This window comes from Phaenicophaeus curvirostris, chromosome Z, assembly GCF_032191515.1.
Source record: "Phaenicophaeus curvirostris isolate KB17595 chromosome Z, BPBGC_Pcur_1.0, whole genome shotgun sequence".
NCBI classification, from domain to species: domain Eukaryota; kingdom Metazoa; phylum Chordata; class Aves; order Cuculiformes; family Cuculidae; genus Phaenicophaeus; species Phaenicophaeus curvirostris.
The window spans coordinates 24,964,016-24,978,356 of NC_091431.1; the positions used below are offsets into that span (position 1 = coordinate 24,964,016).

General features: G+C 40.7%; 1 protein-coding gene across 4 annotated transcripts in view; it reads left to right on the forward strand.

The window, feature by feature from the left end:
• The window catches only part of NTRK2 (neurotrophic receptor tyrosine kinase 2), a 215,489-nt gene that overhangs the window by 108,100 nt on the left and 93,048 nt on the right, over nucleotides 1-14,341 (forward strand). For all 4 annotated transcript variants that reach the window (XM_069880272.1, XM_069880273.1, XM_069880274.1 and 1 more), the window contains one exon: nucleotides 11,617-11,805. In XM_069880272.1, the coding sequence (XP_069736373.1) occupies nucleotides 11,617-11,805 (189 nt within the window). The remainder of the gene's footprint in view (nucleotides 1-11,616; nucleotides 11,806-14,341) is intronic.

Below are 14,341 nucleotides of genomic sequence, written 5' to 3' on the forward strand. Positions count from 1 at the left end.
CATCATGCCTGGGGAAAGAAGGATGTTCTTCAGAGGTGATTCTGCATCTTTAATCTGAAGCTGTGTTGGCAGCAATATTCTTCCAAAGAATCTGTTCGACTCCGTCCCATCCCTGAAGGTGAATTGTTTTTTTAAGCAATGTCCCGAAACATCTAATTGGGCATAATCCAGAATTCTGTAACTATGGAAATGGAAAGTGATTAATGGAAAGCGATTGCCTTTCTTTCCTGTATGACTTCTTAGCAGTGCACAAACCCACCAGGTTCTAGAGTGAGTCTATTGCTCACTAGAAGACTATTGCACATTGGAAGACATGGCAGGTGCTTCACCTGGGTATTGAAAGAGTTTCTCACGACTGCTGAGCACCAAAAGTCTTCCCAGAAGTAGGTTCTGGCTAGTTTCTTGCTGTCCAGCAAGTTTTTCTGAGCAGGGGTTGTGATCTCTGAATGCTAGGGAAGTGTTTAGTTACTTACTGCTCTAGGTACAGGGACTGTTGGAGTAAGCCACTGAAATGACTGCTATGGCAGAGACATAAAAGTAATCAATTTCACCATTGCTAAGTTATCTAATAAAAATTGGAATAAAATGTCAGACTGATGCTGAGGAAGGAAAGTGAGTTATATCATTTTATGCTCACTGTGGTGCAGTTTTGGACAGCCTGTCATCTGTGATGAAGCCACTTGTCCTGCTAGGAATCCTCTTTGAAAAGGCCAGATACTGCCTCCTGAACACATGCAGAATTCGGGCCATCAGGACCCAGATCCTGTTCACCCAAGGAGAGAGTGAACTATTTGAAAAGAGACAGTGAGATGTTAGTTCCCTATCTTCCCATACCTTCCTCTTCAGGTATAGGTGGACCTTTGAATTTTGTTTTCAGAACCTGTTTTCAAGGATGGGGAATATTTGGAGATAAAGAGCAGTCATTCTGAGTCAGTGCAAGTCTAAGAAAGCTTTAGCTGAGCTGCAAGACAATCTGAGTGAGAGCTGAGTTAACAGCAATACCAGATTTCTGAAGATGTTGTTTATAATTTGAGCATGATGTTTGGGTTGATTGTGTGTAATCATTTAGTTTTGCTTCTTTACAGATTGCAACATTTAAGGCTAGCTAGTGTGGCTGTAAATAAAAAATGAATCGGAAGCTATTATGCCAGAATGCTGGTTGGGAACAAATAGAGAGTTGTATTTCAACGCAGGATGGTGTTGACTTAATAATTTATGCAGTTTTGGGGACCTGTACGAATATTCCACTCATAAAAAGTGAAAAAAGATACAGGACTGTTTTATATTGTCATGTAGGTAACACTTCCACTAACGAAAACTTCAGAAACAGTTAAGAGGGAAAAATCCACTAAAATAAATTGCATGTAAAGTATGCAATTAAATAATTTGTGTTCCACTAGAATAATCTATTGTAGATGGTGGGTTTGTGCACCACTGTTGTGTTTCTCACCTGACTAACCTTAAGGCTTTTGTAGCCTGGAAAAGTAACCTTTTAATGCAGGGAAATGTATGTACATTTTTGATATGTGCTACCTACAGGCATCATTCAGTTCTGATAGACATAAGTCGATATTTGAAGAACCTAAAGTGTGTTCTGTAAGACCACTCAAGGCCTACTTTTTTGTTGTTATGGAAGATTAGGTCTGAATGGGGAAATGGGGGGGATTCTTCCCTGTCTTAAGAATGTATCAACTATGCTTGTATCTTTCCCAACAAATATTTTCCTGAGGTGGCTTCCAGATCTGCAGAAGTGGAGATTTGTGAGTCTTGTATGAGTAATTCCAGTGCATGACATTTTACTTCAGACTTTCTTGATGTACTTCTGTCGTGTAACTTTTCATTCTTATCCATTGTAGACATGAAATAAAGATTGTTCCATTCCATTGGAAGTCTGTCCTCTTGTACCTCCTCAAACCTCTGTTTAAGGATAAAAGAAATCTCAATTCTGCAGTTTTTCTTCAGGTGTCTAGGTATTTCTAGATTTTTTTCATATCCTATTTCCAGCTAATTTACTTGGATGGGAGCAGTCTGTAGATAGTATCTCTGTACTCCCAAGAAATAAACAGGGAGATTAAAGAAGGGAAGTATTTTCATTGGTAATGCTTTTTTTTTAAAAGCACACAAACAGCAAAACCAAGTTCAATATCAGGGAGCATTTATCCACAATGTAGTGTATCTGCCATATTGTATAACCATGTCTAACTAAATAGAATTTGGAAAATTTTTCAAGTTGCCTGCTCCAAATAGCTTTGCTGTTTTCTCAGGTAAAGACTGACTGCCAAAGCAGCATGGGGAAACTTGTGTTGCTTCTGTTGCTTCTGTACACATTGTATTTGTCTTCTAGCCAACAGAAGACCTCATTCCCAGCCCTGGGAATGTGAATGCTAACATTAAATAGTTTATGAGAAGTGTAGAGGGAAGCGATTATTAATTAAACAGTTTTAAAATGAAAAACAACAAGGATTTAATTTTGGGTGAATTATATGTTTTTTGCTTGATACCAACAAGTGCATTCCAGCTGATCTCTTTTCTTAATTGTGGTGATTTTTCATTGCAGTCTTTTTGGAGGTTTGTAATTTTACCCACATTTTGAGATAGCCAAAGCTGCAGGTAGCTATAATTACTGGTCCTGGTGATCTGTATTAAAAAAGATAAATCATTTTTTCTTCCTTTCTTTCACATTTTCTGCTGCCTTTTATCCTTATTTCCCTGGCTCCCATACTTGTATTGATTAATACACTACATCCTTGCTAGATTTTTCTCTCAGGTCTGTATTTCATTTAACTACCAATAATAAGAGGCCATAAATTCCTCACTCTTTGTGATAGGGCACATCATCTGAGCTGCAGATACTGCAAACATGTCCACAGAACAGTGGACAGCTGAACAGCCACCATTTATCCTACAGCTGAAGGTGGGCTACAAATCCCAAGGGGCTTTGTGGCTCAGCAGCTGGGGCCGGCAGTCTCTGTGGGTTCCTGATCATGACCTGCAGTGCTGGGCAAATCGTCGGCCCATGCAGAGCTCCTCCTCTTGCCTCCAAATTGGGAATAATAGTAGCATGTAACTCATCAAGGATGAACTATGAGGATTTATTGGTTATGGTGCTTAAGAGTTTGAAGATGTGTACCAGAGTGTGGTTGTGAGATCCGTTATACAAATGCTTCTCATTCTTACTGAAAGGAGAAAGAAATCAGCAGTCTTTGTGCTGCAGGCTCAGGCTTTGCTGTTGGTATCCCTGGGGAGAGCTGGCCCTGGATTGAGGCTGACGCAGAAGCAGAGGTCTTTTGTCTTGCACAGGCAGTATTAGCAAATCCAGTATATATTAGAGATCTCATCCTTTTCTTTCTACAGGGTTTTGCAGAGCTGCAAAGGAGGTTTCTTGGGTGAAATACTTCGCCAGTCTGTCCAAGATCTTGATACCTGTGTCTTTGTCCCTGCGTCCTGTAGATTGCATGGCTTCTGGGGAGTGAGTGGCATTACAAAGGGGTCTCCTAGACTATCCTAACAAGTTCTCCTTGTTTGGAAACATCCCTTGCAGAAACTATGACCTCTGAAATGTTCTAGTCCTGTGTGTAAAGGGACGTGCAAATGCATGCAAACGGGAATATAGATGAGGTTATGAGAAAAAAAGGAACTGACTGGGATTCTTTCACAGTCATGCTCCAGAATAAAACCAAAGCAAACAAATATGCAGCTGTGTGTCTTAGATTCAAAGCCACAACAAAAAGGCCTGATTAAATACTTCAGTGGCTAAAATCTGTGTGTAGTCATTTAAATGGAAATTACCCACATTGTGTGGTTTTTTGCTTCCTAAAGGAGTTAGGCGTTTGAAATAAGTTTTCCAGCAAGAGGAACATGCATTTTAGGGGAAAGGTCAGTGTGACTGACCTTTTGACACATAGCAACACTAAAAAATTGGTAGTGTAAAGCTGAATAACATATCTATTATTTCACTGGACTGGAATTACTCTCTGTAGGAAAGAAAATAATCTGACACTGTAACTTATCTGCACTGCATAAAAATGATACAATGATAAAAACACAGTTTAGTCTTACTGTGAAGCTGCATCAAATGAGGAAAAGCAGAACATTGATTTTTCACATGAAGGCAAAAGCAAACCACCTTGGATTTTTTATCATCCAAATGAAATGTTATGTCAAAGTGGTGTGCCTTCATCATGATTTTCAAACAGATGTTTCCACTTTGTTTTGCAGTGGTTGTAAAAACAAACCTTTATTTTCAGCTACTTACTCCTGCAAGAGACTTTCCAGAAGCCCACTTCCTTTTCTTATTCAAGGATTGTTAGAAGTGCATGCTGACAGGGAACAGTAGCATTTATCTGCTGGGTTTGGGGAAGTCCTTCAGCAACCTGTTCAGGCTGCCCTGACTTCCTGGGAGCATGCTCTGGGATAGGGACTGAACTTCTTGGGCAGTGTGAGGAAGTTTTTCTCATCTTGTACATGAAGGATCAACTGAATACAAGCTTAGACAAGCACTGATGGGTACAAATGAGTTAAACAGATGTGAAATTATTTATCATCTAAACACCCAAGCCTGGCAAGTCTCAGTCTTCTGACCCACGAACTTATTGTCTACAATGTGTTTCTTTGCTCAGTATGCTGCACCAAGGTTGAAGGTCATGCACTGTTTGAGCTGTGAAAAGTAGTGTTCTTTGGAAGGATGAACTTGGGTATAATGTTGCTTGGGGGTGATTTTATTCTTGTAAGAAACTGATCTGGTAAGGAAGTTGGATCCTAGCTTGATAACAGGAATAATTAAATGTCTGCCCTTGCTGAAGCATAAAACTTACGTTTTAATCATGCAGAAAAGAGCTTAGAATCTACAGCAAATATGGGAGTCTTGTGCGAAAAGAAATTCTTCGTAATTGCTTTTTCAGAACAAGGTATTTAACTTGTGAAAAAAATGCATCCCTCCCAAAAATAAAAAGAGAGAATATTCATTATGGCTTTGAAATTCAGCAGAAGTGATGCTGACTGATGCACCATGTATGTGCTTACTGTCCTGCTTTTGACTTGATGGTGTACTATTACTTTGTCCCAGCACAAACTTGTCCTTGTTTCCAGAGGGAGGAAGAAGAGGCAATGCTAGCACAAGGTCAGTTGAGAAATTTTCCTAGCAGTCAACGTCATTTTTCATGGAAGGAGCTGTCATTATTAAGGCATCACAGCACAAAGTCATCACTATAAACGAACATCTTTACCTGAGCTGCCTCATAACGCTTGATTAAGCAGTTGCATCCTTGTAACTACATGGCTCTAACCATGAAGCTAAAATTGGCTGTTTCGATAATTACTATTCCTGTTGTTCTCCATTGTCCCTAAGCCGTTAGTAGTGACTTCAGGGGTGATGTGTGACCTCAGAAGCACGTTGCACAGAGGCTTCAGGATTTTGTAGCCTTCAAGAGATCTTGTTAAGAGTTTGGAGAACAAACATGCAGAGTAGACTGCTTGTATCTTTGAACAGTAGGTGGGGGGAGAAGCAGGTGGACACAGAGCTCGTTTGTGACCATCTGAACTAAAGTCTGAGTATATTTGCTTGCAAGACCATGCCAGGTGCAAACAAAATCCACATGTTTTTTCTCATTAGTCATTGATGAACCTCTGTTTTCTAATTTTTTTTTTTTTACCTTAGCCTGCTTAGCTACGTTGTATTACTATTTACTTTGGGACTCTTTTTGCACTTTGACACACAGGAAAGTCATGTGAATTATTTCAGTGGCAACCAGTAGTCAGATGTGTTGCCATAGCCAACTGTCTAAGTATTAGCAGAAGTCTGAAATAATGGAAAGCAAAACATAACTTCAACAAATAGCAGTGTAGGTCTTGGTAGCATCCATGTTAAAAGTACATTAACTCTGATGGCAACAGGAGCAGCAGGAAAGGCTTTATATATTTATATATTTTTATATATATATTTATATATATTTATTTATATATTTATATATTTTTTTTATAATCATGAAACTTCTGTCCAGAAGTAGCAGCACAACTTGAAAATAGTTTTATTAAATTTTACTTCTAAACCTAAGGAAACTCACATTTATTTGCACTGCTGAGGTCAAGGACAATGCTACAGTTCAAGAGGTGGCACAGAAATTGTTTGTATTTCAGGGAGTGATGCCGGCAAACTGTAACCCTACCCCGCCAGTGTTTGATTGTCTCCAGATTTCTGTGGGATGCACAGCAAGAGACATTTGCTGTTTCTGTCTGTCCCCATACAAGATGCCAAAGATCATTCACAACCTAGGGACATGGGAGGTATTTTGGCTTTATTATAGCTTGTCAGTTTCAAATATAATTGATTTGCTTACATGTTACCACTTTTTCAGAGATACTAGTTTTTATATGCTAAAAGACTTTTTTGGGGGACTAAGTAATGCAGAATGGGCAGGGGATTAGCTCAACATGGAAGAGAGGAAAAATTAAGCCCCGCAGTGTCTAGCTGTCGTGTTTCTTCTCCAAGGCAGACTACCATTTCTCATCTAGCTTTGGCTTCTATCTTCTTAAGATAAAAAGTATGGTCTAAAAATGAAATCGAGTGAACATGTTGGGCAGTGCATTTGAAGGTGGAGAAGGCCACTGGAGTTTTCTTAAAAGCTCAACCTGACTGTGAGTCAGCTATTGGCAGTAGCAAACAGATATCGACAACTCACGATTTTTGCTCTTACTAATGATGTTTTGTCTAAAATGTTCAGATCCCAGGTGTGAAACCAATAGCAGATTTTATAAAAAACAGAATCAGTTATAGTTGACTTAGAGCAATTGTCATACTCATTCTGCCTTTGACAAGTAGGTAATTCAGTGACTCTGTTTCATCTAGATGAAGCCACACTCAGAGCTTTAAGAAATTACACTGCTCTAAAGGGCAGCCCTAGCTTCTTGTCAGCACAGGTGATGGCCTCTTCTTGCATTCTGGAAAATGGTTTTGCATTACTAGAATGCAGTGCTGGCCAGTAATTGTAATGTGGCTTTGTGCATTGGAAAAATCAAATGTAATTTTATGGTAAGTGGATAGTCTGGCAAATAAGCAAGAGTAGAAAAATTTTATATACCAGTTTACTCACATTGAAGAAAAAGTTACAGTAAAGAGGAAGTTTGAAACTGCCTCTAATACACAAAAATTTCCATCTGTTGAATTCTCATTGTCTTAATTAGAGAAGAAATATACAGGAAATAGAATTTTTTAACCCAAAGAACAACTCCTAATGACCACTGCATGAACTTATTACCTGCTAATCAGTGAGAAGGTTCACTGAGTGACACAGCACAAAGGTCCCATACTTGATTTGTTCTTAAACTGCCTGGAATTGCTTCAGAAATCACCTCTTTTTCCAGGTTTTCCTCACCTACATCAGGGAGCTGCGTATACTCGGAGCCTGCTTCAAACAGGTGGAGGAGTGGTCAGAGCCTTGCTTGCCTGACTAGAGACACACAAGTCTATGGGGCCGGATGGGATCCACCCAAGAGTATTGAAGGAGCCGGTGGATGTGCTGGCCAAACCCCTTTCCATCATCTTCCAACAGTCCTGGAAGACTGGGGAAGTCCCACTGGACTGGAGGCTGGCTGATGTTGTGCCCATCTACAGGAAGGGTCGCAGGGAGGATCCAGGGAACTACAGGCCTGTCAGTCTGACCTCAGTGCCAGGGAAAGTCATGGAGCAGGTGATCTTGAGTGCTATCATGAAGCATATGCAGGAGAACCAGGTGATCAGGCCCAGTCAACACGGGTTCACGAAAGGCAGGTCTTGCCAAACTAACCTGATCGCCTTCTATGACAAAGTGACTCGGCTGCTGGATGAGGGAAAGGCTGTGGATGTATCTTCCTGGACATCAGTAAAGCCTTTGACACAGTTTCTCACAGCATTCTGCTTCAGAAACTGTCAGCCTCTGGCCTGGACAGGCGCACACTCTCCTGTGGAAAACTGGTTGGATGGCCAGGCCCAGAGAGTGGTGGGAAATGGTGTGAAATCCAGCTGGAGGCCAGTGACAAGTGGGGTTCCCCAGGGCTCAGTGCTGGGTCAAGTCCTCTTCAATGTCTTTATCAATGACCTGGATGAAGGTATTGAGGGCACCCTTAGCAAGTTTGCAGACAACACTATGCTGGGTGGAAGTGTGGATCTGCTGGAGGGTCGGGAGGCTCTGCAAAGGGATCTGAACAGGCTGGACTGCTGGGCTGAGTCCAATGGCATGAGGTTTAACAAGGCCAAATGCCGGGTCCTGCACTTGGGGCACAACAACCCTGTGCAGTGCTACAGACTGGGAGAAGTCTGTCTAGAAAGCTGCCTGGAGGAGAGGGACCTGGGGGTGTTGGTTGACAGCGACTGAACATGAGGCAGCAGTGTGCCCAGGTGGCCAAGAAGGCCAATGGCATCTTGGCTTGTATCAGAAACGGCGTGACCAGCAGGTCCAGGGAGGTTATTCTCCCTCTGTACTCGGCACTGATGAGACCGCTTCTCGAGTACTGTGTTCAGTTCTGGGCCCCTCACCACAAGAAGGATGTTGAGGCTCTGGAGCGAGTCCAGAGAAGAGCAACGAAACTGGTGAAGGGGCTGGAGAACAGGCCTTATGAGGAGCGGCTGAGAGAGCTGGGGTTATTTAGCCTTGAGAAGAGGAGGCTGAGGGGAGACCTCATTGCTCTCTACAACTACCTGAAAGGAGGTTGGGACAGGACAAGTGACGGGGGACGGGACAAGAGGGAATGGCCTCAAGCTCCGCCAGGGGAGATTTAGGCTGGACATTAGGAAAAAATTTTTCACAGAAAGGGTCATTGGGCACTGGCAGAGGCTACCCCAGGCGGTGGTTGATTCACCTTCCCAGAAGGTGTTTAAGGCACGGGTGGATGAGGTGCTGAGGGGCATGGTTTAGTGTTTGATAGGAATGGTTGGACTCAATGATCTGGTGGGTCTCTTCTAACCTGGTTATTCTATGATTCTATGAAGCCACAAGGAAGACTACTTTTTACTAGTTAGCTTAATTGACTAAATAGATTTATTGAACGTTGTGTACTTTTCACCTGCAGCACTTTATACAGACTGAGAAATAGTTCATTTTACAAAACTGGATGTTGGAGTAGCACAGAAATGATTTGATGAACAGAATGAGTTTCTATTCATTATACCACTTCATCATCTAGAAATGCATAATGGTCACTTTTCCTTGCCATCACTGCTTATGTGATGGAAGCAAGTAATGACAAAAGAGCTTCTTCCTGTGCAGCGGAGAACAGCAGGGCTGAAGAAGACTTAGAGACATGTCTCTATTAAATTATACAGCCAAGAGAATTTGCCCATTTGCTGTAAGAGGAGGGATTTGACCCTCGTACTATAGCTATATTAGTATAAAAGGACTTTATTTTCCCAAGAAAATGTGTATTTGTTGGCCTGGTTTTTGAAGCCATTAACTTGACGTTCCAAACATTTAGAGATGTAGGGTTGATTCCTAGAAAAAACTGAATACAGTTTTAAAGAAATTTGCAGTGTAATGCCACTGCACACTACTTTCTTGCACCAGAAAAAATGTTTTGTGACTTCATGTGTGCCATCTGACAGACCCATTGCCACAATTTTTTCGGCTCTGCACTTCATTAGAGAAATCTTCACCAAAAACTCTTAATCCTGGCAGCTTTTCTAATAGAATAAATCTTTTGAGTTTCTGTGTGATAAGTAATGACAAAACCAGCCTTGGTATTGGTATTTCACTTGATAAATTGCAGAGATCTGGGCTTCACTTACATTTGTCAACAGTGACTTTCCAGTGAAGTGCAAGGTGTTTGAAAAATTATCTCTAATGTTTCAGGCTAGGAGGGAAGTACTTTTTCAAACTGTGAGAATGTTTCCCACGTGCACCATTAAACTAAATGGTGAGAAGGGAAAGCAGGACAGGAGTGGGAGTACACAAGAGTCTCTAAAGGCAGGTCGAATAGCCACATGGCAAATTCCTATGAGCCATGCTATGTAATGATAAAGTGGTTTTGTTAACCATACAGTGAGACACAAAAAAATACAAATTTCTTTTCTTTAAAGCTGCCCTTTCTTGGCTGCTGTGTCTGGGACTGTCCTAGGTCTCATCTTGTTCCCTAATTCTATGTGTGCTATCCTGCCCATTGTCTCTTGTGTCCTTGATGTATCTGCAGAACCTGCTGTTGCTCCATTCTGTCTTTATTTCTCTCTCTTCATCCCCCTGTTACTCCTACAGACACAGATACCATCTATGTGATATGTTACTCAGCTCTGTCTTGGCTCTACACTATTCCTTCTGTCCAACCTGAAACACATTATGAGGTTCCAACATTTTGCAGTGGGGTGCTTGGTGCCTTGGAGTAAACACAGCTTTTCATTGTCCTCAAGGTCCTCTCTGCTGTTTTCTTTGGGGGGCATTAACCTCACTGTAACTACTGCCTGTGGGCTAAATAAAGATGTTGTCTGAGGATGCTGTTCAATCACAGGCCCTTCCAGAGGGTGATTTTTTTTTATGTTTCTACCATAATTTTTTGATTGTTACAATTAGAAGATGTGAATGCCACCACAAACCCCCTGTTTAACATGAACTGAGAATGAAGTGAAATGTGGCATGTGTTATCTCTTCTGGGCAGAGTAAGCAAAATGTTGTCACTGCTAAATGGTGATTCTGGTCTTTTTTGAGTACTGGATATAAACTGGAAAATGTAATGTGGAAATTAAATGGCAGAGTTAGATGGCAAGAGCTCAAATGTTACCTGTGCTGATCTTACTATTAGGTCAAAGGGCCTTGCAGCTCACAGAAGTGACAATCCTAAGCAGGATTATTTTTTACCCATTGAAAAGATTTCATCTCTGTGGTACTTTAATTAAAAGTATAAAGCATAGAGTGAAAATGAAACAGAAACTGTTGTTGAATTACTGATCAAAGTAAACCTCTTTCTGGAAGGTGGCTTAACAGAAGTGTCAGTGGTGGAGCCAGTGGAATATTCCCCTGGGCTGGAGGAGCCCTTCTGCAGTGGCCCCAGATTTTGTCGTGGAGTGGAATGTGTTTTACCCTCTACTATTCTCAGTATCCACTCCACATTTTCTGTAACTGTCTAAATTGTCCCTTGGATTTTGGCTCTGAACTGTGCTGTCTTTCAGAATTGTTAGTTTTCCACATGAGGATGAGCCCATCTCTATCAGTTTTATCTTATTTTAATGTGGTCTCAAAAGAAGAACAAGCATCTTCTGGATTTGTGGCAATTATTGCTGCGTGATCCAAGTAAAGCATACAGTAAAAAAGTTAATGCATGTATTTCCTAGCTGATTTCTGATAAAGACAGAAGGAGTTCAACAAATTTGGAGATCATTTCCAGTGAAAGACTATGCTGGACCATGACACATTCAGTCTAGCTGACCTACTGGTACAAAAATTTGCTTCACATTCCAGCTCCTATTGGAAGAAAGCCACTGTATATCATCTCTATCAGCTGTACCCAGATATATAAAATTCATGAGGTAAGGTCAACAAGGCACATAAAGAGAGCTGTTGACTATGGGGATAGAGCACAAACTGGTCCAAAAAAAAAAAGTTGTCTGAGGGTAGGGAACCATGTGCTGAGTTACAGGAAAATCTTTGTTTCTAACTCTAGGTCCTTCTTCAGTTATCAGCAATGACGATGATTCAGCCAGTCCCCTCCACCACATCTCAAATGGCAGTAACACTCCGTCTTCATCTGAGGGGGGCCCTGATGCAGTGATCATTGGGATGACAAAGATTCCCGTCATTGAAAATCCCCAGTACTTTGGAATTACCAACAGCCAGCTCAAACCAGACACCTGTAAGTACAAACAACTGTGTATGTTTCAGTCACTTATTTCACCTGTGCAAGTGCTGGGACTCCTTAACAGAGCCAGAAGAACAAGATGCTCTAAATTTCTGGGAGTGGAAGTGTGGGGTTAAAATGTATGCAATTTGTTAAAGGTACATGGGATGAACCGCTTTACGTCTGTCAAAGCCAAATTCAGCCCTTGGAATGAGTCCATGAAGTCAGCCCGATCTGTATTCCGTCAAAGTCACTGGTAGCCTTTCCATTGATTTCAGTGGTCTTTGGCCGGTCCTGTGCACTGAATGTATTCTTGAGGAAAAACAAACCCTACGTCAGAAACAGAAGTCAGTTTTGTTACATACATGCTGCTTTTAAATTGATCATGTTGCCAATGAACATAAGCTAACTTTGAGATCTGAGTATTTGTGAAGTTATAAGAATGATGAGCTTTAAAACTTAAGTTCATTTCTTTGTATAACTCAACCTCTACAGCTAGAAAAGATTTTGATTATTTAAAAGTAGAGCAGAAGATTGCATGATGGACAATGAATGTCACATACAAATTTTTTCATGTTCAGTTAGAAACAGGTAAAATGCGGAAAAATAAGAAGAGTTAAACATAATTAACTATGAATCGTTAAAAAAAAAGGATCCCTAATTTCAGCTGCTACTCTTCAAATCTAGTGACTATTTTAGAATCGGACATGTGAAATGTTGATTTTGAACGAGTGATTAGCATTGCAGTATATAACTGAAAAAGGTCTTTGTCATTAATAGCAACTACACTGCTTACTATTTTTCATCAGTACATTAAGTTCTTTAAGTGTTTCAGAGAAGGTTGTTCCTGCCTCTTTTTTTTCCTCTGTTTTTGTTTTTTTTTTTTTTTGTGTGTGTGTGTGTATGTGTACATATATTTCTGAAGTGTCACTGGAAGCCTGAACTGTTTCTCTGCCAAGTCACTTCAGAGATTCTCAGTATAGATGGTGAGCACTGGGCTTGCACCTAAAGGACATGACATCCTGTCTCTATCCTTGTCTTCATAGCACGAATTGTAGTCTGTGGGCTTATTACCAAGGTCAGAAACCTTTGCCTCCAACTTTGCAAAGCATAAATTCTGTACGAGGAATCTTTCTTGACCTGTGCATGAGGGCATGAATGCATATGCATATACATGACTTCTAAGGTTGCAAAGACTGATGCTGGAGTACTTAAGTATCTTGTGTATGTTAATGCTTACCTACATCTAGATTGTTGCACTAGGCACAATCCACAGAAGGATGTTCCTGCAATGCAACAGAAGGTCTTTTTCTCCCTTTTTATCATACATCCTTGATGTTTGTTCTTACCATATCTTTTTTATGTGGCACTGTTTTGTTATTAGAAATGCCCTGTTATCTCTTCTACCAGAGAATGTTTGAATAATCTGGCCTGGCGTATGCAGTGGGATGTGTAAGGTAATCACTGAATTACTGATACTTGATCGGCACAAGGAAAATCTTTTACAGATGCATTCTGATTAGAACAGTAAATCCTGTGAAGAACAGAAGCTGCTACGGAATCAGAAATGCAACATGCACACTGGAGGTCTCTAATGTGATATAAAAGGCCATGCTTTTAAGTATGAGGCTACTGTACCTCTGTTCCCAGTTGCGTTAGACAGCATTATAATTGTTTAAATAAATACCAGTGACTACAGAGCATTAGATTTCAGCATTAATGTTGAAACAACATACATGCTGTTCTGAGGAAAAACTCAAACTGTACCAAAACACAGAATTCTCTCACATTTAGTAAGCTGCGCATTAAGTACAGATGCATTAAATCACAGCTGACTAGTGCTAAGTAGGTCCTGATACTAAAAATATGTAAGTTTGTGTTTGGTTTTGTGTGCTGAAACCCACATGGTGTCAGGGAGATTAATCACAGTACATGAAGTTCAGTTTGTGCATAAATCCTTGCAGAATGTAGCTCAAGACTTTGCTATGGTGTGCTGGGGAGGTTTCTGGGACTGATACTCTGCATTCTGTTACACTCAGTGGTGGTCTCAGTCTTTGTAATTTTATTATTTTAGGAAAGAGAATCAGGTAGACTGTGTCAGTGTATAAGCCAAGGCAAATTTCTCCTACCATGCTGACTATCTGTCCAACAAACAGCGTAATTAAAATTGTCCCAGACAAAAATGGTTTTCCCATAAATAATGACATGCACACTCTTTTTCTGTCTCTCTCTTTCTTGCTTATTATTACAGAGCTGCACTTGCCCTTTCTTAACCTGCCAGCCTTCTTCTGATGTGCGTATCTGGTGTTTAATAAAACTCTAAGCTAAGTAGCTGTCATACCCTTTTCCTGTTTACAATAATGCCATCTCCAGATGTCATCTAGTTTCTTGTCTCCAGCAAGATAATTAGCATTTATGTTCATTTCCTATTTGGTCTAAGTTCCATTGTCTGCTAGCATTAAACAGCAATCACTGACAGTCATGCTGAAAACGTTTATTATATATTTAGCATATGCTGGTCTGTGGAAGGAGGTGAGACTTTGAGCTAGGT